Source organism: Cryptomeria japonica, chromosome 6 (assembly GCF_030272615.1).
Source record: "Cryptomeria japonica chromosome 6, Sugi_1.0, whole genome shotgun sequence".
In the NCBI taxonomy this organism is placed as follows: domain Eukaryota; kingdom Viridiplantae; phylum Streptophyta; class Pinopsida; order Cupressales; family Cupressaceae; genus Cryptomeria; species Cryptomeria japonica.
The window spans coordinates 190,544,933-190,572,769 of record NC_081410.1 but is presented as its reverse complement, the minus strand read 5'-3'; the positions used below and the strand labels follow the sequence as shown (position 1 = coordinate 190,572,769).

Sequence of the window (27,837 nt, the reverse complement as noted above, 5' to 3'; positions counted from 1 at the left end):
AAGGGTTGAGGAAGCTCCACTTGCTTTAATCCAATGGTTGCATAAAAAATGCACGTCCATTGTGGAAAGATTTCAGCCTATCTTGGCTAACACCAACACTTGGCTCAGAGGTAATGGTGTTAGACTCATCATGATCAAGGTTGGGAAAGAAGATGACTCTACGGGGCCTCTTGGACGTAAGTCTGAGATTCCGATTGACAACAAGGAAGGTGCATCATCTTCAGGCACCAGGATCAAATTGCGGGTTAGTTGGGCAATAGTGCTTCCTCTCGAGGAGGCGACAGTTCATGGAAAGGAAAAGTCTCGGCTTCATGTTCATGTGATCGATCCTAATAATCCAGAAGGACAACAATCAGATGATGCTCCTAAGTCTCTAGCTTCGGACTCCCCTTATGAGATTCCTTCCTCAGTTTCCATTGAGATGCCTCTTTCTCCTCCTGACGTAATAGTGGAAGAGTCTCCTCAGAATGTCGTTCCTATTTCAGCTGTTGAGCCACCTCCTGATCATCAACAATAGAGTTTGCTGGAAATTCCTGAGGATACTCTTGCATGTATCCAATTGTCAGAGATTGATACCTCTACTTCTGGATTTGAAGAATTTATGAGGCAATCTTCATGCCCATTGGTTACTGAGCAAACCATGGTCGCCATCCAAATAGATACTCCTCCCAGGGTGACCACGACTGTTCAAACAGAAACTGCTTCTCCTTCGCCTTCAGCAGCTACTAGAGGAGAACTGATCGTTTTACCTCCATGGCTTAGTTCTTTTACCCCAAAGAGGAAGAAGCAGGAAATCTCTCCTGATGTCTTTGAATATCAGCAACTCAAACAGTCCTGGCCCAAGGTTGCTAAAAAGGCCAAGATAATCTCAAGAGTAACTGTTGACAACAATAAAATGAAAGTGGCAGAAATTGTTGAGCCCCTTGCGGATAAGCCATGCGAGGAAATGCAAGCTGCTGATTACAGGGTTACAAGGATAGAATTGGGCAAACAAATGCATGAAGTGGTCAAAGATGATGCCCAGCAATCCGTAGCTTCACTAGTGCAGCGGTATGATGAGCTTCTAGCAAAAAAAGACAAGCTAGAAGAGGAGAACCTACAACTTGTTGCAGTTGTTCATAAAATTACAAGACTTGCTGGTGAAGGGAGTAATCCTACAAGTTCTTCCGTTTCCCAAGAATCAATTCAGGGAGTTGAAAGAGCTGCTCAAAAATTACAAGCGTTGGATTCTTGGGTGGATCAACTTCATGATCTGTGTGCACAAGTTCTGAAAGACATTTTCCAAATGATGTCTAAGTTGGAGACCATTGAAGAAAAATTGAATCACACCTCCAAGACTTTCAAACAGAATTTGGAAAGGGTTGAAGGTAGTTTGTCAATTTGGCGCACAATGCCCCAACAAGAGTTGAGTGTTCTTTAGGAGCATGCCATTATTCCTTCCAGGGTCATATACTTGGAATTTGAAGAACTTCTGGAGAATAAAGCCCTTGTTCTCAAATCCCTCATTGAAGAGATTGATGATGCAATGAGATTGCAGGTTGAAGTATTCCAAGGTATTGTTTCCCATTGTGAGAAAGCCTCTTACAACATAATGAGTCAGAATGGAGAGTTGATACCAGAAGAAGAAGTGCTCGCAGAACTACAGATGAGGATTCATAATGAATGGAGAAGTGAACAATTTTCAGCTGCCTTAATTCAGGTTTTGATGAAACATCAAATCTTTTTGCACGAAATCCAGTCCATCTTGAAGGAGAACGACTCTATGCTTCTTCGATGCCATGATACCATTGTGAAGACCATGGTTGTTGCCAAGAACACCCACGAACCGAATCATGCTGAGCTACGAATGATCATCCAGAAGTTCGAAGGATTCATGTCTTCACACATTGCAACTTAAGTGTTTTTCAACACTTAGTTGTATTTTTCTAGAATTGTAATCTCTTAGTTGTAGTTTTTCTTTTGATAGGTTGCATGTAAAAAGCTTTTGTAAATTGCAAGTTAAGTCTTTACTTGCACTTTTGTAATTACATGCAAGGCAACTACAAGTTGTGTTCAATTAAGACTGTAGTTGGAATAAGTCATAGTTAGTTATTGAATAAGTCTTGGTGAATGAGAGAATCTCTCAAGTTAGTCAGGATCCTCCCACCTTTTTCTCAAAACTTCTCTTCTATAAATACTTGAGGGGGTCTATTGTAATTTTTATCTTTTAGAAAGCAAGCAAAAACTGCCGAATTTACAACAAAGAAGTCTTTGAGCTTTCATGTGTGAATTCAAGAATTGAAGGAAATAGAAGGAAATTGCTCAAGCTTTGAGTCTTTGTGCTACATTCTTGAGTTTGTGTTCTATATTATCTTTCTTGCAAGTGTTTCTTCAAAGAACTTAATCGAATTTGATTTGCAGTCTTTGTGCTACAAGTATTTGAGGTTAATATAAATTAGAATAAATATTTTTTTGAAAGGAGCTTTAAGTCTTTGTGCTTGCACTTATTCTTAAGAGAGTTTAGAAGCAGATTTTGTGAGAAATAGCTATGAGTCTTTGAGCTCATACTACTTCCCACTGTTTTAAGTAGTAAAGAATAAGATATTTTAGTCTTTGAGCTGTTATAATTTGTTCTTGATAGCATTAGTATAGAAAAAGGTAGATAAGACTTCATTTAATCAAGACTTTGAGCTTTCAGGAAACTTCATTTTATTTCAAAAAGTTGTTACTACTGTTTTATGTTAAATTGCTATCACTTTTCTGTGAAGAGAAAAGGATATTGACTTTCTTGAAAGAAGAAGAAAGACTGTTGTCCCATCCCATTTTATTTTTAAAGTTGTAGTTAGATAGGGGGAGCCTTCTTTTAATTAGGAGGGTTTTACTCACACACTGTGGTTGAAACCACAATTATGTATATATTCCCCAAGTGTACAAAATTTTCAACCAACAATCTGCTTGTATGTCTTATAATACCCCCTATTGTTGGAATATCATAAAAGGCTCCCAAAATATTCTTCGTGATCCTAGGCTCAAGCACCAAGAAGATTTTGTTTTCGTAGAGGATTAGTCCCTCCCTCACAACACACTAGTCATCTTTGACAACCTCATCAATGATGTCAGCAGCAAATTTATTCTTAGCATACTTAACAATAATGGGAACCCTCCAATCAATAGAAAGACTAGATAACAAGCATAGAATGGGTCTCCTAGAAAGTGCATCAACTACCACATTTCTCTTGCCTTTCATGTACTCTATTTGGAAATCATAAGCTTGCAGCTTGCTTACCCATTTTTGTTGGCGACCTTTTAAATTTTTTTGATCCAAGAACAACTCTAAACTATTATGATTAGTCTTCACAACAAATTTTCCACAAACTAAATACTGTCTAAACTTTCCAGTGCATGCATGATGGCCAACATCTGCTTATCATAAATGGAATATCCCTTATCTAAATTTCTCAATTTCTTGTTCTCAAAAGCTTTTGGATGCTCGCTTTGACTAAGGAAAGCTCCAATGCCTTCTCTAGAAGCATCCCATTCAACAACAAAGGGCTATCAAGAATGGCAAGTATAGGGCATGAACTTATTACCTCCTTCAACTTGTCAAAAGTCGTTCGAGCATCTTTGATCATCCAAAGTCTCCTTTCTTTATCAAATCAGTCAAGGGTGCAACCAATTGAGAGAAACCTTTCACAAGTCTCCTATAATAACTTCATAATCCAAGAAACCTATTTAGCTAAGTTAGATTGTAGGTGGAGACCAATCAAGGATCACCTAAATCTTGTATTGATCTACCTTAACACCGTTGGAACTTATGACATGGCCCATGTACAAAATCTTATATATGTCATGCCTCCTACCATAAGAAAGCAGAGATAACAAATATAACCAATCACAGATTCTATTTATACTAAAAGTAGGGGATTAAAAATTAAGGAAGGCTGACCTCATCAAGGAAATGATATTAAGGCTGACTAGTGAAAGATAAATATTAGTACTAAATTTAAGATAATAATAATAACCTGTTTAAGGCTGATCCAAATTAATAAACTTAAAAATGGAAGTGATTATTTTAAGAGGGACGACCAAGGTTCAATATAAGGAGCTGATCTAGGAAGATAATTCAATGAAAGATTAAGAACAAGCACGTAATGAGGCCGACCACAATTAGAATGATAAAATAGCAAATTATTTAAATGGGCTGACTAAGTTTAGTTAAAAGGTATTATATTTTGGAGCAACCTTCGAACCAGGAACACAACCTACAATATAACCTTCACAACATGCCAATGTTGGTGAGAGAAGCAAAGGCTATTTCACTAGAATGAGATGAATTGATATTGAGATACAAAATATGTACATATGCCTTGTTTATAAAGGCAAGTGAAGAGTTGGTAGAGATAACCAACTTCCAACTATAAACAACTATAAAAATTAAATGCACTAAATAACTAATAACTAATAATGTTGGCTGCCTAAGTAAAACTTAAGTATAGGGAAATGTGAAAACAACATTTACACTAACAACCCCCCTCAAGTGCAACTTAGGGAGAAGATTATTATGCAATATGAAAGCAAAATGCAATATGGGTCCCAACAACTAGGCCATATTAGGTACTTGTTGCCACAAAAGTTTGCACCCTTGTTGAGCTATCGACTCAACAACCTTGTGAAACATGGAAACAATCCCAAAGTGTGGGACCTTGCACAAGGGGGTCGAATCTCTAGAGAAGACCAACTTCCTTCTCAATCCAATTGCAAGTGTTGAACCAACTCAACACTACAAATTCTACTTCTAAACCTATCCTAACAACTTGTAGAGGAAAAGGGAAGAAGGAAATGCAAAAATGAAAGGAGGTGATGCACCAAGTTAAGAGATGTTTCTCTCCTAACCCACAAGTGACACAAAGAATCAATAGAAATACCCAAGAGATGCACAAACTTCAATTGCATGAATGACCCCAAACACATGTATGGAGATTAGAATTTGCTGAAAGTCAAGAGGGGAGAATGTTTCCCACAAGTCACACCCAGAAATAAGTTAACACAACATATACGTGAGAGAAAGTCACAAAACATTGACTTACAATGAAGGTAAGAACACATACACAATATGCATAAGTTGAAGGAAGGCAAGAATGATAATTTCAATTCATTATAAGGCCAATGGCCAAACTTACAATTGCAAAAATGCATGAAATATACAAGTCTTCAAAAGAAGTGAAAGAGCGGAGATTAGCTCAAGGCAACAAGGAGAGAACCCTTTACAATGAGGCTTAACTGCCTATATATAGCATACTGGTCGTAGAGAAGAGACCAATGGTCAATGAAGGGAAGCCTTGACCCTTGTGTATGTAGAGGAATGTCAGTCAAGGAAGGCAAGCAAGTGCATAGACCTAACATGTGTACATGCAAGCAACCTAGCCATACCTTGACAAGGCAATCCCAAGAAGAAAAGTACTTCTAGAAGGTGGATTACCTGACACTCCAAAGTTAGAGCATGCAGTCCTGACATGAAGGCCATCAAGTAACCATATATTAGCATGGCCCTACACTCCTCTTGATGGCAATCCTGCAAAACACATTAAATCCGCTCATGCAGCTCCATGAATGAAAGTAGACAAGTTGTAGGGGTTGGTGGAGCATTAAGAACCTTAAGTGTTGATCACACCATCTGGAAGTGTTTTAAGTCGAGGGGGAGTTGGGAACCTGGAAATCTCGAGATTCTGGGGTCAAAGGGAGAAGAAGGTTGGGAACCCCAGGATTCCAGGATTTTGGGATAAAAGGAAGGAGAAACCTAGGAATTTCGAAATTTCGGGATTTCGAGCTTCAAGGAAGAGAAAAGGACTTAGAACCTGGGAATTCCAGGGTTCAAGGAAGGGAAAGGGACTTAGAAGTTAGAACCTAGGAATTCCGAGGTTCAAGGGAAAGGAACTTAGACCCTGGGAATTTAGTGATTCCAAGGCTCAAGGAAGGGAAAGGGACTTAGAACCTAGGAATTCCGGGATCCCAAGGCTCAAGGAAGGGAAAAGGACTTAGAACTTGGGAATTCTCGGGTTCTGAGGTTCAAGGAAGGGAAAGGCTTGGAGCCCCGGGATTCTGGGCTCAAGGGAAGGAAAAGGCTTGGAACAACACTTCATGCTTCCATTGGCTTTGCCCTTGATCAATTGGGGCAGTGCTGGTCCATGGAACATATCTTTGATCGGTTCCCACTGATGGACCAAGGATGTCATAAAAATGACAAAAGTACCCATGTACAATGCAAATGCAATGCAATGTTATGAAATCTCTAACAAATGAGAGAAAAGGAGAAAACCCCGTGGGACAAAACTCCTCTCCAAAAGAGAGAAACAAAACAAACAAGATAATGCATAGAGGACTCACTAATACCCCCCAAGGACTACATACATCATGTATAGACAATCAATGATCGCCCCATAGAAAGGAAAAAGAGAGACATGATATCCCCCTTATAATGAAGAAGATCCAATGCCAATGAAGTATGCTTGGAAACAAAAGATGATCCAATGCCTACAAGCAACACATTTTCCCTTAGGAAGAAACAAGTCCACTGAATGATGAAGAAGCCACTCCAAGTCCAACTAGGAGGAGGAAGGAAGTCTCCAAATAGAACTCTTTGAAAACTGAGTCGGATTTTCCAAGCTGGAAGAAGCCACCACATAATCATGATCAAGCTCAACCAAGAAATGTGACAAATCAAGTGATGGAGGAAACTCATCAATGTCAATCTTCAAAGAAGATGTAGATGAATCAACAACTGTGCTGAAACTATCATCAAAGAAGAGAGAAACACCTTCAAATATATCTCCAAAATGTGCAAGATGAGACTCCACAAACAAGTTTGAAATACTTGCTAAATACTCATCCAACGAAGCAAGATCTAAAAAACTTTGATCAACTTGTTCAATAGTAGAACTCAAATCTAAATAAGTAGGTGGTGGAGTAGGAATCTCAACACCAGTCTCAAGAACACCAAGGTTCAAGTGTCCAAACTTCTCCTCACAAACATGGTTCACCTTTAATGGAAGGGTGTGAACATTAGCCAAAGGAATAGCATCGTCAAGAGCAAAATGAGAAAAGGAATACAATAAAGATGTATGATCTACCACACCTGTAGCAATGATATCTCTAGTCTCCATATCTCTAATGTATACATGATTAGGAGTGAACTCAACTATCTTACCTTGTGCACCATGAGTAATTTGATAAATTGAGAGGAGATTAGTGGTCAAGGAGGGTACACAATGAACATCATTAAAGGATCCCTCATCCATATCAATAGATCCTTTCCCACAAACCTTCATATGTGTATTGTTACCCATCAAAATGTTAGGTGAACTACAAGGCTCAAAAGAAGAGAACATATCCATAGAAGATGCCATATGATGAGATGCACATGAATCAAGAAGCCATCTCCCATTTTCAGGAATAGTGGAGGCCAAGAGTGCTTTGCCTTTCATTTGATTTACGAATCCTATGTGGATGAAGACGTTGTCGATTGAGAGGCTGAAGAAGAAAAAGAAGACATTGATGAGGGCAGCGAGATGTTCTTCTAAAAAATGTGTGTAAGCTCATCAATCTTCTTAGTATAACACCTATGCTCATCATGTCCTCATCTCTTGCAAGAAGCACATTTCATCTTCTTTTGTGATGATTCCTCTTTAGAAGAGGTCTTGGACTCAAGAGTATGTTGTGAAGGAGATGTCTTAGCTTGCTCTTTAGACTTAGAGTCCTTATTCTGTTTCTTGCCCTTGCCACTTGAAGCCTTTGGATTTGGATCTTTTGCAAGAAGTTCTTGTGACCTCAAAGGCATCAATGTGCCCATCTATGTTAACTTTGCTTATTACCTTGTGAGCTGAGCTGCAAAGCATCAAGAGAAGGCATTTTGTGTGCACTACCTAGAGCATCCATAGCAGTATAAAATGCAGAAACAAACACAAAATAATCAGGCCCTAGCTTAGAGAGAATAAATAGAATCATTTATTCATCATCTTTAGTAACCCCACATTCAGACAACTCTAATCTGAGAGAATTAAGTCTTCGCAGAAGTCTACAGTATTTGGGAGTTTTCTTGTGAGCAACACATTTTGGGAATAGATCGCTTGGTCAACTTTCCTCTTGTTTGGCTTGCAATTATACAGTATACTTATCAGATCCTCATTGAACTCAGTACTTTTCTTTTCTATTTAGGCCTTTTGTTCATTGGCACAAGACATTTCGTTTTATATTGTGTTGGACACCATATAAGGCCTACGTGTTCCTTGCTAATAGTGCATATCAATAAGCATTTGACTCGTATTGTATCAATCAGACTATGGGTAGCAGACTTGACCTTCAATTGGCTCAAGATATTCTTTGGCTAAATTCTTGAAGGGATGCGTTTTTGCTGCTTTTTGGGCAAACTCATTTGTGACAGCCTGAGGCTTTTCTTAGTCTGGGTTTTTTGTTGGGCCAAATTATCTTTGATTGCTTCGAACTTTATCATATATTAAAGTCTTGGCAAAATATTTGCCTAAACATTTTTGCGGTATTACGGTTTCTTTTTGTTGTGCGTGAGCAATCGATAGGTGGGCCTTGTTTTGACCTTTTCACATATCACCCCATTGCAAATGGGGACCCTCCCTTTTTACTGCTTTCTAGGATTTTGGTTAGTCCCTTGTGACCTCTCACATCAAGTTTGTCAGTTTTGAACAACCTGAGTTTTGAACATTATGAGTCAGTGTGTGCAAGCCATGGTTAGAACAGAGTCTAGACGTCGTCATTGTGTCTAGAAAGCCCAAAGGACGAAGATCACAATTGATTTGAGCTAATTTGGACAACTGTCTATTTTTAGAAAGTTTTGCTTTTTGCTTTTTCCTATTTTTAGGAAGTTTTGTTTTTGGCATTTTGAGCATGATCCCCGAAATGGGTATTTTTAGAAAGTTTTTCCTATTTTTAAGGGAACCTTGCTTTTTCTATTTTTAGAAAGTTTTTCCTATTTTTTAGGGAACCTTGCTTTTTCTATTTTTAGAAAGTGGATCTAGGGTTTGCACTATTCACTCTGAGATGCATTGAAATGATCAACAAATTCCTCCTAAAATCCAAGTTTTGACCCAAAAAGCTAATCTCCTAAATTTTAGGGATCCCAAGGAATTTAGTGAATGATTGAAGCACAATTTTCAAATATCAAAGCGATCTGGTAAATATTGCATAAGTTATGGAGATTTCAAGTTTTGATCATGTGGTTTCTGAAGTTCATAAAGTTCGCCCTCCTTGATTCCTAACAATGATGAAGTCTGCCCTTGGTTAAGGTTGTGGTTCCTTATATCCACCAAGTCTGCCTTGGAAAAGGTGAGGTGGGTCATCAACTTGAAGAAATCCGCCCTACCATGAAGTTGAAGGTGCAAGCAAATGTTGAAGTCTGCCCTAAGTAAAGAGCATCAAACTTGATAAAGTCTGCCTTGGATAAGAGGCTAGGTACCATGGAAGTAAGCAAGTCCGCCCTCCAAAGGGTCATACATCAGGCCAAGTCTGCCCTATAGATGATGGGGAAAGAGCATAAGTTTAGCCAAGTCCACCCTAAGGCATATCATTTGGTGCATAAAGCTAACAAAGTTCGCCCTTGGAGAATGTGGTGTGCATGAAAGAAATGAAGTCTGCCCCATGGACATAAGGAATGGTGCACAAGTTTGATAAACTCGCCCTCTTTGGTGCATGAAATCAGTTAAGTCTGTCCTCATTGATCACAAGTTGAGGAAAGTCCGCCCTAGCAAGGAGAATCAAAACAAAGAAGTCCGCCCTCATGAGATAATTGCTAAATTTGAAAACAAAGAAACATCCCAAGATGAGGTCAGCGAGATTTGAAGAAGAAGTTTGAACTAAGACCAAAATAGAAAGTTTTTAGATTTGAAGATTTGAAGATCCAGTTCAAATTATGGACTGAAAATGAATTTAGAAACTTGCATTCGAAAGACAAGATGAAGTTCGAACTTGCTTAAGAGATGACAAGTCAACTGAAGACCAAATTAGAAGCATTCTTTGCAGATTCGAAAAACTATGGATGAAATAGAAACAAATTTTGGAAGATTAACTGAGTTTCTAAATGAAGAATTCGAACTCCAATACAAATGCCTTTCATTCTTTCATTTCCTCTTATGAAGTTAGAACTTTCAAGAGCAAGTTGAGAGAGTTTTGAGAGAAGTTTTCTGCAGGTAAAGGACATTTTTTTTTAGAGAATTTTTAAGTTTTTTTGCAGGTTGGAAGTGATTTCAAGAAAGATTTCAAGTATAAGTCTGAGATTTTCAACCATTTTTTACAAGTTTGCACACAGATTTTGGAGGGACCTTGACTGTTTGGAAGACAAATTCATTAATTTTCTGATTAACATCTGATTTTTCATCCTCCAAGCAGCTTCTTTTCTCATTCTTCTTCTTTCTTCGAAGGTGAAAATTAGTTTTGTAGGCAGGGTATTGGGTTTTGAACCCAAGTTTTTCCTCAAAGTTTAAAGAGAAAGAATAAATTTAACAGATTTCCCTTTCTTCTTTCTCATTTTCTGCCTTTAAACAAGTTAGAACAAATTTCAAGGAGTTTGAATGAACTTGAGTTCTTCCGAATTCTGATTTTGAAGTTAAAATCAGACTATAAACTCCTTGAGTTTGATTTTCTTAAAATTTTCAAAGTATTTGAAAATCCAATTTTCAAGGCTAAGTGTTGAGAAGAGAGTAAACTATAAATTACTTAGCCTCCAAACTCTGAAATTGCACCTAAAATGCAGATTATAACTTAAGTTTATTTGTTTCTTGTGCAGATTTGGATGACCTTCGAAGCGGGGACATCACGCTAAATGAATTTTCTAGTAGACAAAGATTCCCCTACGGAATCGAAGATGAATTCTAAATGGAAGCAAGTTGGTGACACAAACTTGGGCCACATCGACCTCCGGGAATTTAAGAAGAGAATGTATGGCGCTCAACTTCCTACCGCAATTGCACGAAGGATGATGAACAATGGAATCGTACAAGCTGCTGGTTTCCTTCTAGCGATACAGTGTATTGAGTTAGTAGCAAAATGCTCCAAACATTACAACCCAGCAAGTAGAGAAATAGTAGCTCCTGACGACAGAATCTTGGCGAACATCGGAGAACTGGCGATTAGAGAGGCATTCTGTATCCCCGAGTACCACAAAGTTGTTTATATAACCAGGGATGAGGCAACACAATTGTACAAGGATCACATAGAGGAATATGAAGTTAACATCAACCATCAATGGTTTGGAAAATCCAAGGAAAGGATGTTCTAAAATACCCAAACTCCTTGTTAGGGCATACTTCAAGGAAGATTATGGAGACCTCATCGTCCCATTGAACAGGGTTATGGGAAGCCAGCAGGGTGCTCCTTTTGAACCATGGGTGTACTACTTTATCCATGAGGTCACTACTGGAGTGAAGATTAATTGGGCAAGGATCATTAGTGATAACCTTGATGATCAATTGAGAAATTTGGAAAAGAATAGGACTTTCTACATGAGTTCCTACTTCTATTCTTTGGCCAGAATATATAGGTACAGAGGTCTTGTATGCAGAGGTGCTGTCGGGAACAAGGAGAACCAGTTTCATGTTTATGACTGCTATCCCCAGCTGCACTTAGAAGAAAAATTCCACATAAAGAGAGTTAACGATGCATTCCTGATGCATATCACCATAACTCTTCAAGGGGGTATCCATCAGCAACTCTCTCAAGAGTCGATGGACTTCATTAGTAGATTTGGATATTGGTTTATCTAGTACCCCAGGTTCACTTATCTTAGGATTCAGGGATTCTTAGGACAGCCATACAAATTGCCTATGTTTCCCATGAACAGGATGGTACTACTTGAGGTAGTACGACAGTTAGAAAATTTTATGAGTGTCGAGAGGAAGAAGCAGAAGGCAAGAGCGTCTTCGCTTACTATTGGGAATGGGTTAGAAACATGTCCTTCATCCCAAGCTGCTGCATTTGCTGATAAGGAGATTCAGTGGTACCCATTTTTTCAGTATCAAGCAAGGAGTCATTTTGACCCTTTTCATAAAATGGGGAAGGTAAATGAAGTGAAATTTGAGCATAGGCTAGACTTAGAAGATTATTGGACCAACATTGTTGACAACTTCGATATAAGGAGGTTGTGGTCTAGAATCCCACTAAATTTAATTAGAGTTTCTAAAGTATTTCGGGTAGCGGACCAGCTTGAGGAGGACAATGAGTATGGGCAGCCGCATTATGCCACCTTGAAAAACGAGCCCCTTGCCCCCATTGATTGGTCAGATACTGAGAGATCTAACCTTGGAGATCTTATGAGGCCGGTAATTGAGTATTCGAAGTGGTGGGCAGCTCAGAAGACTAAGGAGCTTAAAGCAAGAAATGTTGCTTTCACATATAATCTCATGGGGACAAATGAATCTATCTTTGAATCATGGTGTAACATCCAGTGGTCCTAGGAACCTCAAAAGTGTTGGATCAAGGAAAAGAAAAGAGCCCATTGAGAATTCGCTGAGGGCAAAAGGAAAGAAAATTGTTGGAGAAGTAGATGTAAGCAGAGTGCAGCAATCAGGAGAAGATCACTCAACCATAAGTGCTTCATCTACCACACCATTGAGAGTAATAATTGATGAACAAGAGCAAGATGTTGAAATGGAAGAAGAAGAGATGAGAGTTCCTTCTCCTATCATTGAGGAGATCACAGAAGAACCAGTTCAAGCCCCATTTCAGGAACCAGGACAAGAATCTAAAGTGGCTGAGGTTATCGAAGTTGAGAACTTCAAGCAGCCAAGAGAATTCTTGGATGGCATAGTCACTGGACTGAAGGAGGTAGAAGATAATTTTGATGAAGGTGACATGGAGCAGTCAACCATTCTTGATTGGTTGAGAGAAAGAATGAAAACCAAAGTTCCTGAGGAGGTGCACCATATAGATAATACAACTGAACTTTTGGCTGAGTTAGATAAATCTAGTAAGATGAAGCCGCCCAAGCCAGCCAAGAGATTCTCCTTGATTCATAGAGATAATGCAGGATGCAGGACAATTCAGGTAGCAATACCTAAGGCAGGGAAGACTCAGGATGACATCACTCTTGAGGATTATGTGATTACTACCGTGAACTTGGGTAAGCCTACTAAGGCCCAAGAGGTCCAGGATTTTGATGACTCTTGCAACACTCTCAAGGCGAGGTTGAATAAAGAAATTGAGAAAAGAAAAAAGGTTGAAGCTGAGAATTTGCAATGGAAGAGATATGTACAACATTTGACAAAACCCATTGATCGGGAGGAGGTACCTGTTGTTCCTCCCATACCTCTTCCGCAAGAATCATTAAAGGATTGCGAGGACATGAAGACAACTTTAAGAGAAACTAAAGGATGGACTATTGATACCTCAAAACGTGCTGACACACTCATTGAGAATCTGATATCAACACATGACTCCACATCTTCCTTATTGAGAAGAATTCAAGACATAGCTGAAGCTTGGGAAGATATTGAGGATATTCAGAGTAGAATAATTCCATATCTAAAAATAATCAGAGGACTTTCTCAGCAAGATCTTATAGACAAAAAAGTTATCCATCCCGGTGACCTATATGATTTCAGCACTTGGTACTTTGCTTTGATTACAAGGGTTGAATCTCTAAGAAAATCTGAGTGTTGAATCTCTAAGAAAATCTGAGGCTAAGTGTTCAGATATTGAAAAGACCATCAGAGATATCTAAAACAAGGTCTTCTTTGTGGTAGCTAAGATATTGCAGCAGGATGAGGTGCAAGAAAAGCATCTGCATGCAGAGAATTTGAGGGCCAAAGTTTCAGGGCCAATTCTCAAGGAGGATTTCTCCAAAATTTTGAGCTTCATACGCATAGATGAAAATTTCCTGGCACAAGCAACTGATTGGGAAGACACTCTCGCCACTTGTACTGATGATGTGGACATGGTCGACTTCCAAATTAGCAACTTGCCAAGTGTCACCATAGAGGACGTGCGACTTCTTGTGTCCAGGTACATCGAATCAACAAAAAGAAAAACTGGACACTCATCTCAGTGAGAATAGCAACTGCGCCACTTGTCTCCTTATTCATTTTAACTATTAGAATTTGGGGAAATCCTAATTAGGGTTTTGAGCTTTTAATTTGGGCCCTTGATCATTGTTCGATCTTGGCCGTTCATAATTTCTAGACTACTATATAAGATTGCCTCCTCTCATTTGGAGAGTGTGAGGTTTTTGAAATATTGTTGCATGAAGGTCATTTTTCAGATAATATATTACATGTGTGCTTTCTCTTAAGGCTTTGTAATCCCTATTGTTTGAGTGATTAAGCAAGGTTTTCAATTTCTTCACCACATTAGTTGGAATTTATTTTACGTTGTTAGATGAATGAATGATCTAATAAGTATTGGTTTATGGTGTATCTTTGCTCATACTTTTGGTGAATGGATGATTTTCATTCACTGTGCAGAGTTAGTCTGAGCTTTCCATTTTGTTTATGTTTCAACTTCCGATCATAAGCACATCCCTCGAAGATTGCATCCACTTTGTGTAGTTGTCTTAAGTGAGGCGAATCAAAGTGTGGTTTATTGAGTTCACCGAATCAATACCGCCTCTAGAATTCATAGGATAAGAGTAGAATTCTCAACCCTTATCCCTTTTGTCCTTTTTTTTGAAAGTCTTAAACCCCGAAAATCCCAAAAAGAAAGAAAAAGAGAGCTTTAATTGACAAATTCATCTAAGTCCCAAAGTTGTTGACAATTCGTTCAAGCGTAAGTCCCTTTGTATATTACCAACATATCACAATGTCCATTGAGCTTATCCACAGGTCAAGACCTGATCTTCTAGCAATCTTAGCATAAGCGGTGATTTTTCAAGAGAGGATAAATTATCTTTGGGTACTTTATTCTAATGTTTGGTAGATGATAAAACAAACACCAATAGGGCTACCCCGTATGGTGCATATAGTTTGCAAGTTTTTAGTCCCATATTCATGGGAAAAGATTAACAATAGCTCTCTATTACTTTTTTGTGGCAATTTGTAAGTTGAAGTATTGAGAGGAGTTTTGCCGATGTTATCAATTGGTTCTGTGTGGCATTGGTCATTTGTGGGACCCACACTATAAGCGCCCACAATATATATTTTTACATGTATTTTTTGCTCCTCCACTTTGTGTGGTCACATGAGTGACTAGGAGCCTACGTTTTTCAGCCCCTTGATGTAAGTGCATATAGGCCTTTTTTTCCATTTTGCATCTTTTTTAAACAAAGGCCATTTTTTGCAAACCAGATATCGACGAAAAGCTCTTTTTGTCAACTTCGCAGTGGACAAGGTATTTTTGAAATATTTGGTTGTTTGATGTAGTTTTAAGTCCGTTGAAGTCAAATATTAGTTTTGCACAATTCTTGTGAACATAAGGGGTTAACAGTTTATTGCAGTGTTCCACGGGCGTTCGGGACGGGGGGACGGGGGGACGAGGGGGACGCGTCTCGGGGACGGGGGGACCAAGGGCCTAAATTTGGGGACGGCGGGGGGGACGGCGGGGGGACGGCGGCGGGGGGGGTGGCGGGTTGGTGGTGCTCATATATATACATATAGTACTTGAAAAACTAGTTTTGAAAAGATGTATAACAGTATAACAGTATAAGAATTAGATTTCAAATGAAACTATAGGAAATACCAAGATTACTTAGATTAGTGATATGTAACTAATTGCTAATTGCTAAAACTAAAAGTAAATAAAATTTGACAAATGAAATTGTCAAATTGGAGATTTCTCATTTCTATCATATGAATATCGAAAAAGGAAAACGAAAAATATGAATATTTGATGCCATTGCAAAGTCTATAATAATAAAGATGATTACATGATTCATCATTACAATGAGTAGCCAAATACAAATACGTGTAGCAATAGCATTACAAAAGAGACGAGTCAAATACAAAATGACAAAACTGAAAAGTGAAAACTCAAACTGTAGCTAATGGAGGCCTCTAATCATCTGCAAACTCCTCCTCACTGGAACTGCTGGACTCCTGAGGATCAAGGTCCCTCAAGCTCACACCAACTAGCCCTGCATCTGAAGTGGTAGGATCATCCTCATCAATCTGTGAAGGCTCCTCTGGCTCTACATCCCATCGTGCCGCTGGACTCTCCTTGTACATAAGTGTCTTGCGGTCAATGAGACGCAAAGCACTGTGTACAGCCACAAGCTTCTTTGCTCTCTTAGAGGTAAGTCTGTTCCTCTTAAGAGAGTGGATGAAGCTATATGTAGACCAGTTCCTCTCAGCAGCTGAAGAACTGGAAACCTGGGATAGCAGACGGATGGCTAGAGTGGTGGTCAAAGATTTCGGGCCATGACATTTCCACCACAAAAGTGGGTCCTCCTGTGCCATAATGTCTATATCCATCTTTGCTGCATCTGAATAACCTCTAAGAGTGGCAAATCTTCCCCACTCAGTGCGCATTGTGCCGTCATCTCTGGAATCAAACATCTTCTCTATGCACCTAAAGAAACCTGCCTTCACCTCATCATCCTCAATCGGTGTCGTTCTACCCGGTCTAGCCTTGTACCACTTAGGATTCAAGGCAAAGGCAGCCATATGCAAAGGAGTGTTCAACTTGTCCCATCTACTCTGAATGATAGGCCGGATTTGCTCATTGTAGAATGCTAGAGAGGGGTCCTTCACTCGCACAGCAGCCCTCATCTGGCCAAGCATAGAGTCAATGCACTCATACACCTCTCCAAGGTTAGGTGCATCCCCATCCCCATATCTGATCACCTGGAATACTGGAGAAATGATGGAGACAATCTATTTCGCATCAGTCCAAAACACATCACTCTTCACTATCTCCTTCACCCTTCTCCCCTGCTCTGTCTTGGCCTCAGTCCACCTATTCCACTCATTAGTCATAACCATGAGTTGCAATGCCTCTTGCAACTCAATCATTCTCTCCAAGAGAATGAAATAGGATGCATATCTAGTCTCAACTGGTTTCAAGAACTCCTTCTTCGCGAAGGTCCTGAAGAGTGCATGTGAAATGTGGTGGTTGCAGATAAACATCTGCACATCTCTCGCATCGGTGACCACTCCTCTAATCCAGTCAATCTTCCCCATGTCCTTGAGTGCATTGTTCATGGCATGCACACAACATGGGGTCCCCCAAATGTGTCTATAGGCTGCCTCAACGAGTCTCCCTGCTGCTCTACACACATAGGCTGCATCTGTCACTACTTGGACCACATTTTGTGGCCCAACCTCCTCAATAGCCTCCCTGAGGACCTAAAACTGGAAATCAGCATCTTTACGATGCCCTGTACAATCAACTGCTCTAAGGAAGTATGGGCCCTCTGCACATGTGACCATGACGTTGATGAGTGGACGATGGCTAATGTTCGTCCACCCATCCATAACTATGTTGCACCCCGATGCCACCCAACATGCCTTCATCTTCTCCATCAAAATATTGATCTTGGAATAGCTTTTATCCAAGATCGAGGTCCTCATTTTCGTCTCCCCTGGTGGCACATAAGATGGTCCTCCCTTGGCCACCATATCTATCATCTTCCTATAATAAGGAGACCGTGAAACATGAAATGGAATGCCATTGGCAAAGAAGAAATTGCCAATGGATTCATCTATCTCATCTCTCAGCTGCACATTAAACATATCAGCAATGGGGTTGCTCTGTGGTGTATGCAACTTACGTTTCCCAACCCTGGCAGCAGTAGAAGTGGAAGTAGATGGAGATCCAAACATCATTCCTCCCGCCTGCGAAGCATGATAAGTATGTGGCACTGGCACATTCTGGCTGTCGTGAAGTGATGCCCTAGCAGACAAAGTAGTAGGCATTGAAATATTTGTGTCATCTGGAACCCCCCAAAGCCTGTTAAACTCAATTCTGTAATGTATATTTTTGGGTTCCTCCAAAAACTTACAATGTTTCACGCCTTTTCCTCTCCAAAATAGAAAGTGTGCATTCACCCTGCTAATGCTACCGAACCATTCTCTGTCACAAATATTGCACTTCCACTTCCTTGTTCCCCCACTTGAATGTGATGCAGTGCCTTGTACTGATATTTGTGAAGCAAACTGTTTTAGAGGAGACTTAGGATCAAAATGACCCCTAGCATATGGTGCCAACAACTCTGAAGGGCAACCTGTACTAGCTGCTGCACTTGCCATAGAACTAGATTGGGCTTCAGGATCAGCCCCATGGTCACCCCCCTCATTTTCAGGTTCAAATTCTGAATCATTCTCACTATGAGAATGGATTTCCATGTTATCTTCACTCGTGCCTTGGGAGCTCATTGTGAAATTTTCAAATTGACACTGCATTTCACAAAATAAAAATAAAAATAAAAATAAAATCAGCCTTGTTTAACAATATATTTTTAAATTTTTTTCCTATTCATCTCAAAATGAGATTTGATGTTGAATCTTGAGGGCAAAATGATGAATCATTTTGCCCTCAAGATTCAACATCAAATCTCATTTTGAGTCTTAAGATGAATAGGGAAAAAAAATTAAAAAAACCAAAAATGACATAGAACAATGAAAATCAGAAAGTAAAACAAAAAAAAAACAAGAAGAAGTTGAAAAACCCTACCTTGTGCTTGAAAAATCTCTCCAAAATGTAGAAGAATCTTCTTCTTCCTCTTCTTCTTGCTTCTTCTAGCTCCTATCACGCTTGTAGTCACTTTTCTCACCCCTTCAATCAATCTTCTTCAAGCTGTTCCTCCTCTTCAAGCTGCTGGAAAAAAAATCAGTTTTGCATAATGAGAGTGAAATCCAAACTAAACATGTTTTTGTGTTGTTTTGGGGGGTAGGGTGGGGCCCACGTCCAATTAGGGTTACCCCTTAACCCCCCCAAAAAGCACATGTCATAAAAACTTTTTAAAAAAATGAAAAATGCGCTTTTAATCCCGTGGGAACGCGGGAGACGCCTGGGCGTCCCCCCGTCCCTCGAGAGACGCCTGGACGTCTCTTGAGGGACAGGGAGACGTCCAGACGTCCCCCAGGAGACGCCCAGACGTCTCCGCGTCGAGGACGTCTCCCCGTCCCGGCGGAGTTTGGGTGGCGGTGGCGGGACGGCGGGGGACGTCGCGTCCTCGTCCCCGCGTCCCCGAGACGTCTCTGACGGGGGGACGCGCCCAAAAATGGGGGGGACGCGTCCCCGTGGTTCACTGGTTTATTGTGAGGGATATTTGTTGCATTCTCTTGTTTCATTATGTATTTGTCTTAAGTAGAGCTTCTAACTCCATACAATTATCATAAGTGGAAATCCAATATAGAGATTTTGTTGTTAAAATTACAATTGAAGTATATCACATTTGACCAAGATTCAGAACCCACAGGTGTTTCAAAAAAGAGGAAATGGTTTGATAGTTTAGATGAAACTCTTGACACTTTTATTATGTTCATTCCTCCTAATTTGAGATATCATGTTGTATCTTGCAAAAGTCCTAATTAAATTTGGACTACCTTAAAGAGTCTTTGGTAAGATAGATAAGATGAGAAAATTTCAACTGGAGAATGAACTAATAAGCTTGCTCCAAGACATTTCAACAATCAACAACACAAACTAGAGCACAAACTGCAAACACACCTTCACAAATATGAGAGAAGCAATCAATGCTATTTCACCAATGAGAGAATAATTGGATTGAGATACAAAATATGTACAATGCCTTGCTTATAAAGGCAAGGGGAGACCCGGTAGAGATTATTGACATCCAAATACCAGCAACAATAAAAATAAAATGCACTAAATAACTAATAACCTAAGTTACCGATTCAGGTATGGGTACAGATACGGAATTGGCAATTTTGTTTTTCCTTGGGGACTAGTACGTCCGTACATATATATATTTTTTAATTTTATATATATGTATGTATGTATGTATGTTCAAACATCAAAATTATATAATATAAACTATCAGTACCATTATTACAATGATACACTCCATACAATGTAACTTTCCCATACATAATTGATAAATCCATAATTGCCAATAAATTTTCATATATTGTAAATGTAATATCATATTCATAATTTGCAAAAATGATAATATTCAAGTTTCAAAATATCATGGCACAATGAAAATTCAAATTACAGGCCATCTATGGGATTTAATCTTCATATTCATCTTCAGCTGAAGCATCTGACCCAAGCCCAAGGTCATCATTTGGTTCAAATTCAGCATCAATTGAACCACTATCCATTGGAATGCCACTCCCACTAGTTATGTTTCCCTCAAGTTCCATAGCTGCCTCATCTGTAGAGACTTGGGCAAGTTGTGCAATTGTAGCATCTAAATTAGCACACTCAAGGGCTAGATCCCAATTCCTTGTTGCATCCGCATTATATTCAGGTTTCTTATGTGACAACAAACGAAGGTTGGAGTGTATGTAGACCAAATCCTCTGCTTTCTTTGCACCCAAACGATTACGTTTGACTGAGTGGATGAAGGAGTATGTGCTCCAATTCCGCTCAGCTGAAGAACTTGCAACCTGTTAAAAGTTAAAACATAATTAGAAATTTATAAATTATAAAATAAAAATATGATTGCATCAAATGGAATTGGAAAACTATAAAAATAAAAAATAAAAAGCTACATACTTGGGAGAGTAGTTTAACTGCAAGAGGCTGCAAGAAAATAGAGCCTTGACCATGTACATACCACCACTCATCAGCATCCATCCCATATCTGGCATGAAGAGCTACAGTATCATTATATTTTGTGGATAGAATTGGCCAAACTTCCTCAAGACAATATTTTTTTGTCTCCTCATCTTGATATATCTTTTTAAAGGCAGCCCTATAGCTAGTAGTAAGCTCCGCATCTCTATATGGTAGCACCCTCCTTGCTGTTGCAAGCATCTCTACACTATAAAATTTTGGCTTCAAAGCAAATGCTAAGAGATGTAAGGGGGTGGTGATCTTGTTCCAATGGTCAACAACAATTTGTTGCACAACTTTGAAAAATGTTTATGCTAGGTCATTTTGTTTTCTTTGTATTACTTCTTTTATTTTCTCCTCCATGCAATCCATGGCATTATAAATTTCACCCAAACATGGCAGATGAGTATTAGCATACCTAATCATGCTCATGATGGGCTCGGTGAAATTCAAAACATATTACACATTATCCCACCATTTCTCAATTAGGATCAATGCTCTTACTTTTTGAGCTCTTTCTGTGTTGGACTGCTTCCATACACTCCACAAGGTGTTGATGACAATAGAACTCAAGGCCTCTCGCACCTTCACAAATCGTCTTAAGACGAACTTGTGAGATGCAAATTGTGTTTCAGCAACCTAACATGACATAAAAAAATACACATCATAAATCAACTATAAAAAATAAAAAATTAAAAAATTAAAAAATAAAATTTAAATTAGTAATTATCTTCAACAACCCCAACTTGGAGAAGGTCCTAAAAATGGCTTGTGACATATGATTATTAGTCACAAACATTTGAATCTCCTCGTCCTCCACGTACACTTGTTTCACCCAATCGATTTGTGTGCCAATCTTTTGCATGATTAAAATTGAGTGAGTGGACTGCACATGGCATCCAAAAGATGTGACCATATGTAGCCTCCACTATAGTGCCAACTACCCTACAATTTTTAGCATTGTCCATTATGACTTGGACAACATTTTCAAGCCCCACCATGTCAATGGATTCTATGAGGATATTGGCAATGAAACTTGCATCTTTCACTTGCCCCTCACAATCCACCATTTTCAAAAACATTGCCCCTTTAGGGCGTAGTGCTATAACATTGATCCATGACCTATTTTTACAATCTTTCCATCTATCAAAAATGATGGACACACTTGTTTCTGACCATGTATCTTTGATGACTTTCAATTGTGTCTCTACGGAAGCTTCCTCCTTTGCCAATAAGGCGGTTCACACGTTTTCATACCTTGGACAAACATAATCAGAAGGTGTATTGCAAAGGGTATGCACCATGTCCTGAAAGTAAGGCGATCTAACAACGTTGAAGGGAAGCTCATTGCCATAAATGCAATGCCCAATGCTCTGATCTGCAATCTGTCTCATTTCATTTTTGAAGGTAGTATCGAATGGGTCTCTTTTCCATGAAACCATAACATTCTCTAATGCAAAAGGTGGTGGTATTGGCATGAAAGGATGTGGGCCAGCCGGTCTTTTGGTGCCACTACTATTGGCAGGCCTCTTCGAGCCTGACTTGGCAAGAGGATGACCGATCTTTGCTTTGCCACTTCTATCAGCTTATGGTTGAGTGTGCAAGACACTATGATCCACAAACCAGAACGATCAAAAAATCGAAGGGGTTGGTGTTTGCATACCTAGCCGAGGAGTCAATCAAGGAAGCATTTGGAATCCCTAGATACTAGGACATGCAAGAAAGAACTAAGGAGGATGCTCAAGCTATGTTTGAAAAACGATTTGAGGCATGTATGACGCTCATCAGTAATGAGTGGGTCCTTGAGCCAAGGCGTCATCACTCCAAGTTACCCAAGCGAGTCCTATGTTCAAACTTCAAAGATGGGTACAACAACTTGATATTTTTACTCAACAGGATTATGGGAGCACCTCAAGGAGCTTTATTCGAAACATGGATGTTCTACTTCATTGAGGAGATATTAGATGGAACAGTGATGATCAATTGGGCGAAGATTATTAGCGACAACCTAGACATCCAGTTGAGAAGTTTGGTGAGAACAAAGACTTTATTCATGAATTCCTACCTAGTCTACATTCTAGCAAGGCAAATTGTATACAAAGGATTGATATGCAAAGATGAAGTTGGAAACAGGCCTAAACAATACATGGTGTATGATTGTTTTCCACAACTCCACCTACATGAGAAAGAACAATACAGAAGGGTGAATGATGCATTCACCATGTACATCACACAGTTGCTGCAAGGTAGATTGCATAGGCGAATGTCTAAGGAGGCAATGCCATTAGTTGAGAAGTACAAATTATGGTATATTCAATTTCCTACCTTCACATACCTACGGATTCAAGGATTCACTTCCAAACCATACAAGCTTCCTAGGTATTTGACTAACAAGATGGTGTTACTTGAGGTCGTCCGACAACTCTCAGAGTTTGATTGCATCCAGAAGAGGAAGCATAGGCAAAGTATTACTTTTCCTATCATGCTTGGGAAGATGATGGAGATATGCCCCACCACGAAAGCAACACAGACAGTTAATGATGAGCTCGAGTTCTTTCATCTTGGAATTTATAAGGCAAGGAATCGATTTGATCCTTTTCAAAGAATATTTACAGCGAGAGGAGAAAAGTTTACACACAAGATTGGCATCGAAGATTATTGGGTGAATTTTACAGATGAGCTCTAAGTTAGAAGGATTACGTGGTCTCGTATGTCAGTGGACTTCATGAGGAAATGTAACTTCTTCTCAATTCCTGATCAAGTCAAGGATGATGGGAATCATATTCATCCGCAATATGCGAAGGAGAAGGAGTAGCCAGTTCCATCACCTAATTGGTCACAGCCTGAGTTGGTAGATTTGAGTATTTTGATGAGAGAAGTGATTGCTCTAGAGAATGGGTGGACAAGTAGATAAATGAACTAAGAAGACAAAAGACCACCTTGACTTATGAGAAGATGAGAAGTGAGGAGTCCTCTCTCAATGATGATGAAAGAATGATAAGCAATGTAAGGACAAACAATGATGAGGAGAGTCAGGCTCCTAAAAGAAGAAAGGGTATGCCTGGAGAAATGCAAGTGAAGGGTAAGGAGATTGTTAGTCAGGAGTCCAGACACAAGAAACATAAGTCTAACACTCAATCTACCTTGAGTTCCTCCTTTGTGAAGGAAAATGATATGGCAGAGAATAACAATGAATCCAAGCAAGGTTCCAACATGGAGATCCTACTGGAGAATGATCAAGATGAACATGCATCAACACAATCGACACCACATGAAGATAATGAAGAGCAACCAAGATCTCCCACCATTCAACTTGAGGTCCATTTGGGTGATAATGTGTTGGATTTGAGTAAGAAGAGCGCAGAGGAGGAGGTTATTTCAGCCTTGAGAGGACTTGATAAGGATCAACAAATCGAAGATGGGATGGAATTTTCTACAATTCCCGATTGGTTGATGAGCAGTATGGAGAAGAAGAAAGTAATAGAGGCACAACCCGTTGAAGATATAGATGACTTCTTAGCCTGGATTGGTAAGGCTAAAGAGAAGAAGGCGAATAAGTTCTCCAAGATTACCAAAGATGATTCAGGAGCACGCATTGTGCAAGTGGCTGTTCCTACTGTTGATAAGATTAGAGATGTGATCACTCCCATGGATTATCAGGTTACTACAATTGAACTTGGACCTACTATGAAGCAGCAAGAGTTTCAGCGGTTAAATGATATTGCCAAGGCAATTGAGGTGCGATTGAACAAGGTTGAAGAGAAGAAAGAATTGCTAGAGATGGAAAACAAGAGACTCAAAGAGTATATTGAAGGGTTGAATCCCTTAAGGCACAAGGATCCTAGCTTTGTTTCGCCTATCGCTATTGCTCATGGATCACCTGTTGATCGTGAGGCAATGAGGAATACATACCAAGAGGTTGGGAGATGGATAGTAGATATTTCAAAGCAAGTGGATGATTTCCTATTCCAGTTAGTCCAAGCCTATGATAGAACAACGCTGCTCATAAGAAGGATACAATACTTGGAAGGAGTATGGGAAGAGTTCCAACTAGTGCAAGAAAAGACTATTCCTCGCCTCAGGGTGTTGAAGCGGATTTCTATATCCACATTAATTGAAGAGGGAGTTATTCATGAGGGTAATATATATGATTTCCATGGATGGTACCGTTCCTTGGCCATGAGGAAGTCAATATTTGATTATGCAAAAGATGAATGTGGAGATGGAAGGATCGATCCAAGAGATACAATCTAAGATCCTCACATCAATTGAAGAATTATTGGGACAAGATGTCCACACTTCCAGCACTTTGAATTTGGAAGAATTAAAGGAAAAGATGAAGTTTGTTTACTTCAAAGAGTTGGAATCTATCAGGAAGAATCAGTTAAACGATTTGGTTTCCCTCATGATGCACATCAACAATTTGCAGAAGCTTACACTGGATTGGGAAAACATTTTCGATACTTGCTCAAATGCCTTGGATGTGATCGAGTTGCAGCCTAATGGATTGCCAAGTGTCACGATGGAGGAGCTCAATATGGTTATTTCCAAATTCGTTGAATATGTAGCTAGAGAGATGAATGGAGGAAGGAATCTTCTAGAGGACGGACTGCTTGATGACTAGGCGACATACCATTGGACCTCATTTCTCAATTTTTGTGATTCCACTTTTTTTTATGTAAACCCTAATTAGGGCAATGTTGGCATGATCTCGGCCCTTGATTTTAAATGAATCCTGGCCCTTCATTTCATTTGGTGACTCTATTTAAACCTAAGTTGCTGAATCTTGGGATTTTTCAGGCGATTCTGGGTACGAAACATACCGGAATCAGATTCTGAAACGAATTTCATGTGGGTACGTCCAGGGTTCGTGTTTTTAGATGCCAAAATGTTTAGTGATTCTAGTTTGATCTTTTTAATAATCTTAAGACCTACATTGCCGATTAGTAAACTTAGAACTTATCTATCATGAGATTCTAGTTTGATCTTTTTGATATTGAAAGCTGAATTTAAATTAGTATGTTATGTTTCCAAATTTGAAATTTGTAATGGTTTTGTTTAGCATATGTATTGGTATATGACAAACTAAATTCTATTTTTTAGCTACATATACATACATACATACATATTACATATGTATATGTGTGTGTGTAGATATATACATATATATATGTGTGTGTGTGTGTGTGTGTGTAGATATATACATATACATATGCATATACATACATACATACATGTATGTATGTATATATATGTGTGTATAAATAAATATATATTAATTTTGTATGAACATACCAAAAACATACCCAACCCCCCCCCAAAAAAATTTGCCGTACTGGCATTTCGTATCCACGTACCTGTCCCCGTTCCCGTACCTGATTCGGCAACTTAGATTTAAACTCCTTTGTCTCTCATTTGTAAGAGAGATTTTTCAGCATTGTCGCCTATATGCTGCCAAATTGAATTTAAGTCATTGAACTTGGTGATTTTTATGAGATTTTGAAGCATTGTGTGGTTCTCTTACCTCCAAATTTAGTCTAGAATTTGTTTTAAGTGTTTGTAGTTGAATGAAAGAAATTTCTTGAGTGAATTCATATGAATTCATTTTATCTATACCACCAGCTATTTGCTGATTGTGAATTTGCCTCGTGTGGTCAATTGGAATCTAATTCGAGCTTAACTTCAATTTTTACTTGCACATTGATATTGATTGAATTGATGGTGTTGGTGTTGTGAGTATAAATTTGAACATCAATTGATTACCCTAGAAGATTGCACTAAGCTTGTGTGGAGTTGTTCATTGATGACAAAACTAAGCCTAGTTGAATTTCATTGAGTCATTCACTATCTCTTGCATCCTAGGTTAAAAATAGGATTAAAATAGAACTTGTAAACCCTTTCCTTTTGCATTTTATTTTCAAAATATTGTAAGAAGTAGATCAAGTGCTCATCTTGCAATATCAGAAGTCATTTGAAAACATGGCAAGCCTACTTCCATTCATGATAAGTTTAAGTCATTAGAACAATTGTGTAAGTCCCTTTGTGCATACAAAAAACCACATTCACCATTAAGCTCCACATGCCAAGAACTGATATTAGAAACCTTGGAATCATCTTATTTGATCACATATTTAGCATCTGAGGTGATTTTGTTCAAGAGAGGGTAAAATACTTTGGTATTTTATTCTGCATTTGGGGTGCCTAAAAAACACATCAACACCATCCCATTCTCTGAACTAAATGCCATTATCTCTCACAATCTGCCACCTTTCACAGATGGTGCCTGCTCACCTTTCAGTAATCCAGTTTGTAGTCAGCAGTCTTCAAAAAAGAGCTTTAACATACTGTTCCCTTTTAAAGACCACTATCCATCATCACTCCACAGAGAATAAAACCTTGACCACAACACTGGTAACATCTATGCCTTATCTCAAATAATTACTGCCCAAATCGTTTGCATCATTCTCCAAAAGCTCATCCAACTTCCAGTCATCTATTTTACAAGCTGTCAAATCAATCACTGTCAGCTACCTGCCTAAAAGGCAGCATCATATGACTATACTGCCACCTGTTGCAAAGTACAAAATTCAACTCAAAGAATTGGACTGCCCCAACATCCTCAGCTACCCCAACATCACCCGGACATCCCCCTTGCTTTTGAGTGTCTTCCCTTTAACCATCCCACTCTCTGAACTAAATGCTGCCATCTCTCACAATATGCCACCTTTCACAGATGGTGCCAGCTCACCTTTCAGTAATCCAGCTTCTAGTCAGCCATCTTCAAAAAAGACCTTTAACATACTGTTCCCTTTTAAGCACCACTATCCATCATCACTCCATCACAGAGAATAAAACCTTGATCACAATACTTGCAACATCTCTGCCTAGTCAAATAATTACTGCCCAAATCCTTTGCATTTTCCAAAAGCTCATCCAACTCCCAGCCATCTATTTCACAAGTACTTGTCAAATCAATCACTATCAGCTACCTGCCTAGAAGGCAGCATCATATGACTATATTGCCACCTGTTGTAAAGTACAAAATCCAACTCAAAGAATTGGACTGCCAATCCGACTCGGCCAAGCCGATCAGATCCCTTATTGGGTTATTTTGCTGTAAAATTTGTTATTCATTACTTTGCAAAAAATTGTATTTGTTATTTTTAC

General features: G+C 39.1%; 2 protein-coding genes across 2 annotated transcripts in view; one reads left to right on the top strand and one right to left on the bottom strand.

Annotated features, from left to right (window-relative positions):
- Positions 1-27,837, top strand: part of LOC131077633 (protein S-acyltransferase 24) — a 179,762-nt gene that overhangs the window by 86,114 nt on the left and 65,811 nt on the right. The window lies entirely within an intron of this gene.
- On the bottom strand, positions 17,152-18,851 carry LOC131856073 (uncharacterized). The gene is made up of 2 exons (XM_059207292.1): positions 18,598-18,851; positions 17,152-18,320 (listed from the first exon to the last, which is right to left on the bottom strand). Exon 2 carries the CDS (start codon positions 18,297-18,299, stop codon positions 17,271-17,273), a length of 1,029 nt encoding a protein of 342 aa, XP_059063275.1. The 5' UTR covers positions 18,300-18,320; positions 18,598-18,851; the 3' UTR covers positions 17,152-17,270.